Source organism: Oncorhynchus clarkii, chromosome 4 (genome assembly GCF_045791955.1).
Source record: "Oncorhynchus clarkii lewisi isolate Uvic-CL-2024 chromosome 4, UVic_Ocla_1.0, whole genome shotgun sequence".
Lineage (NCBI taxonomy): Eukaryota > Metazoa > Chordata > Actinopteri > Salmoniformes > Salmonidae > Oncorhynchus > Oncorhynchus clarkii.
In genome coordinates, this window is record NC_092150.1 from 12,871,067 (window position 1) to 12,875,216 (window position 4,150).

At 45.0% G+C, this 4,150-nt stretch overlaps 1 protein-coding gene across 1 annotated transcript; it reads left to right on the plus strand.

Moving 5' to 3' along the window:
* Nucleotides 1-210: 210 nt before the first annotated feature.
* On the plus strand, nt 211-2,526 carry LOC139407569 (kelch repeat and BTB domain containing 13b). Its single transcript, XM_071151395.1, has one exon. The coding sequence runs from the start codon at nt 330-332 to the stop codon at nt 1,812-1,814; it is 1,485 nt and encodes a 494-aa protein (XP_071007496.1). The 5' UTR covers nt 211-329; the 3' UTR covers nt 1,815-2,526.
* Nucleotides 2,527-4,150: the final 1,624 nt, after the last annotated feature.

The following is a 4,150-nucleotide window of genomic DNA, read 5'->3' on the forward strand; positions in this document are numbered from 1 at the left end:
GAGTTGTCAGCAAACACAATATTCTTGATGTATTGCATTTTTTAACAGATATCCCTGACCTCCTTTTTGGTGGGACGCTGTTTGCTTTTCTGACCTCAACACGCAACTGATGTCTGTTGCTGGTCCTGTGCTATGTATAGCTAGTGCTATTTCCATAGCTGTGAAAAGAATGGAACCTCCCTTTGGAGTAGACCGACTATATGCAGACCCACTTCTGTTTTGTTCCGTTCTAGAGAGAAGTCTTTAGGAAATGTTGTCATCTCTTGTTCGTTTAACTTAGTCTGTGATTGAAATATTATAATTATATAATTGGAGGAATAACAACCGCAATGTCTAACAATGAGGCTATGGAATGGAACAGCTGTGATAATGCAGTGCGCGAAAGGGATTTGCCATATCGGGTCCCAGGACATGATTTAGGGATAGCCAAGTTAAAGTTAGTAGTGGAGGGTTCTGTTTTTACAGAAGAGAGAGATTTCCTGGTCAAGAGCTGCGAGTATTTCCAAGCTCTCTACCGTTCAGGGATGAAAGAATGCCGGCAGGAGGAAATCCACTTGAAGGGTTTGTGTGCTCGAGGATTCTTGATCGCACTGGTGGTTTTACGAGGCAAGAGACCTATCCTGGATGCTGACGAAATCGTGGAGGCCATAGAATGCGCTGCCTTCCTGCAGGTGGAGCCTCTTGCCAAACATCTCACGGACCTGATCGACTCTGATAACTGTTTGCTAATGTATCACACCGCAGCAACCTTTGGCCTAATGACCCTCTACCATGCTGCTGCACTGTTTATCCGGAACATGTACCATGACTTAGAGGTCGAAGTCAGGAAAAGCTTACCGACAGAACTTGTTCGGTATGTAGAGTCACTGGTTCCTAGCGCGTTTGTAGCAGTTGGAGCCCACTCGACTTGTGGTGTGGATGAAACCATCCACGCTGGCAACAGGACTTTGTGCTACCTGGACGATGAGGGGAAAAACTGGAAGGTCCTCACAGACCTACCCCTAGAGGCCAGTACCTCTATGGCCGGACTGACCGTTTTGGACAACAAGCTGTATGTCGTGGGAGGGATACAGGTGCAGGGTGCCCGCAAGTACGCTGTGGACACCTGCTTCTGCTACAGCGTGGAGGTTGACCAGTGGACCATGATAGCCAGTCCAAAACAGTTGCGGTACAACTTCTCTCTCGTGGGACTGGATGGATGTCTTTATGCCATTGGGGGCGAGTACGAGCGAACAATCATGTCATCAGTGGAAACTTATGAAGTTGCGACTGGAAGGTGGTCATTTGTGGCACATTTGCCTCGACCAGTCACCGGAGCAGCGTGCACCAAGGGCATGGGCCGGATATTTGTGTGCTTGTGGAAGCCCATGGAGACCACCGAAATCTATGAATACCTGCCCAGGACAGACCAGTGGTTGCTTGTCAGCACTTTGATAAGGCATCAGAGCTACGGCCATGCCATGGTGGCTCACCGGGATAACCTGTATGTCATGCGTAACGGGCCACAAGATGACTTCCTGAGATGCATGATGGACTGCTACAACCTCACCACAGGCCAGTGGACAGCCTTGCCAGGGCACTTTGCCAATAGCAAAGGCTGCCTGTTCACAGCCGTGGTGAGAGGCGACTCGGCTTACACGCTGAACCGAACCATGACTTTGGAGTACGCTATTGAGGGGAAAACGTGGAAGCCCAGGAACCAGATGAAGGGTTTCCCAAGAAGTGGCTCCTTGTGGACATTTTTTCTTAGGATTCCCAAGGGACGCAGAGGGTCCATATTGAATGGCATCCCAGATGGATATGGACAATGTTGAGAGAAAAGATTCCCCTGATCAGATCTGACAAATTCCCTTGAGAAGATGAGGTAGATGGGATCTTATATGCGATAATTAATTGCCACCTGAGCAAACCGGCAAAGGGATGGATATAGTCTCAGAGTATGACTTTGAAAAACCAAACTAAACATTGCCTCAATGAAAAGACCTACAACTGAGATAGATTCAGATATATTTGGACTTTCATGTGGATTTGTGTGACCGTTTCTTGAAAGTGTGAATAATAATAATAATATGGTGGCTGCTAATTTTTGTCCTACTTCACACATGTACAAGTGTGTTTTATATGCATGTGTTGGAAATGTGTTTTCTTTCATATCCCAACTCCCCCTGAGACACCCTCGGAGAGTGGGGCCAGGGTCAGTCATTATCAAGAGCAACCCTTGAGCAATTAGGGTTAAGTGCCTTACTCAAGGGCACATTGACAGATTTTTCACCTAGTCGGCTTGGAGATTAAAACTAGCAACCTTTCGGTTACTGGCCCAAAGCTCTAACTGCTTGGCTACCTGCCGCCCTTGAGGCCCCGCAAATCATTGCCAGGTCTAAAAGATCAATACGTATGTGGGTGTCAGACCTATGTGACAGGTAAATTTGTTCCTCAGTTGATGTGTGACATTTTTCATCACTGTGTGTTGAATATCCAGGAATGCGATATATGTCTCTTTGAAATAAAAAAGGACACAGGTCTGCACTCTGGGTGTTTTTTTTTTCAATTACGTTTTATTTGTAATATAAACAGTAAGATATAACAGTGGAAAATCCTGTCATAACCTTGTTCAAAGGGATATTCGCATTTTCAAGTGGAGGAGAGCTTTCATGGGTCAAGTTAGGACAACAATGCATTCAAGGCTCAATTTAGGCGAACATTGTAAAATATCTTGATTACGCTTGGTGTAAAATAAGCTTGGTGTAAAACCCATGTTTTCGGTAGCCAGATTCAAAGAAAGAAAGACTTGGGTTGAATCAGGGCATCCATGGGCAGGCTGTAATTAGAAAACATCATTAAACACACCAGGACATGTGGTTTTGTAGGACTTACTCAGGGATTGCAAGTCACATGCCATCATTTAGAAATGGTAAATTAAGTTATATGCTATGTTGTGTTGTAAAGATGAGTTATTTGTGTTTCTTTCACGTGACAATTAATCTACCATTATCATTCATCTAGAGTCCAGATCCACAGACTAAGGAACCTTCAGCATAGAGCATTATTTTTTCAATTTGACTCAAGAAATATGTCTCAGTCAGTACATCCACGTCAGTGATTCGACCACAATGCACCACAACATCCCTCTCATCAGTCATGTCCAAGCTCTTTCTTAGCTCCCATTCCTCTGTGTTTCAGAGCTACTGTAGTTTTCCCGTAACACAAAGATTCTGTTTTTAGCGGGCTGCAGCCTTGGTTTCCTGTTGGCATCGACTGACTGAGAGTGTGTGGGAGTATAAGCGCTGTGTATACCAGGCAGAGATAGGCACAGTGGGCAGCTGGGTACACGCCACCGCAGCCAGCAATGTTAAATATGTCCACCCTGACTCAAAATGAAAAGCCCAGGGGTGAGGCGGGGACAGCGTCCTTATGTAGCGTCCTCCACCACCCCTCCCATCTGCTTGCTAGACGCCAGCAGAGAGGCGTGCAAGCTAACGTCTCGACAGTCTAGAGCTGGAGCCAAACACACAAATCATGCACAGACTACTGGAGTGTGGAAAGGACTATTGGTCTGCATGACCTTCATATGAACATCTGATCTGTGCATCACATTATTAGCGTTTTACTACATGATCTGTGTGTTCTCCAGATCACTGTTATACTACCCTTCCCATTATTTTATTTTTTTGTTTTTCACATGTATTTTATCAGGGAGTCCCATTGAGAATAAGGTCTCTTTTACAAGGGAGCCCTGCGTATACACAATTGACAAATACAGCGTAATACAAATATACAAGATTGGAAAACACACTCAAGAAAAACAACCACATACCTCAGCAAAGAGGGCCCCAATCAACAATTTCAACTGCCCGAGAGGCACCAGTACATCTAGTGGTAGATTGTTCCATACATGGGGTGCAAACTCTCTAGAGTTAGCGATCCCTGAGACTGGGAATGGTAACTTGTACGTCTAAAGGTTATTGATGATGTTAGGTACAGCAGAAGTTTTTGTAAGAGAGCTTTATCAATAAAAAGAGAGCAATCAAGAATCGGCCTACATGACATCAAAGAGGGCCAGCCTACTTTCTGGTAAAGAACGCAGGGATGCATACTGAACCTATTTCCCGTAATAAAGCATGATAAACTGCATCTAACAGCTTTAATATAG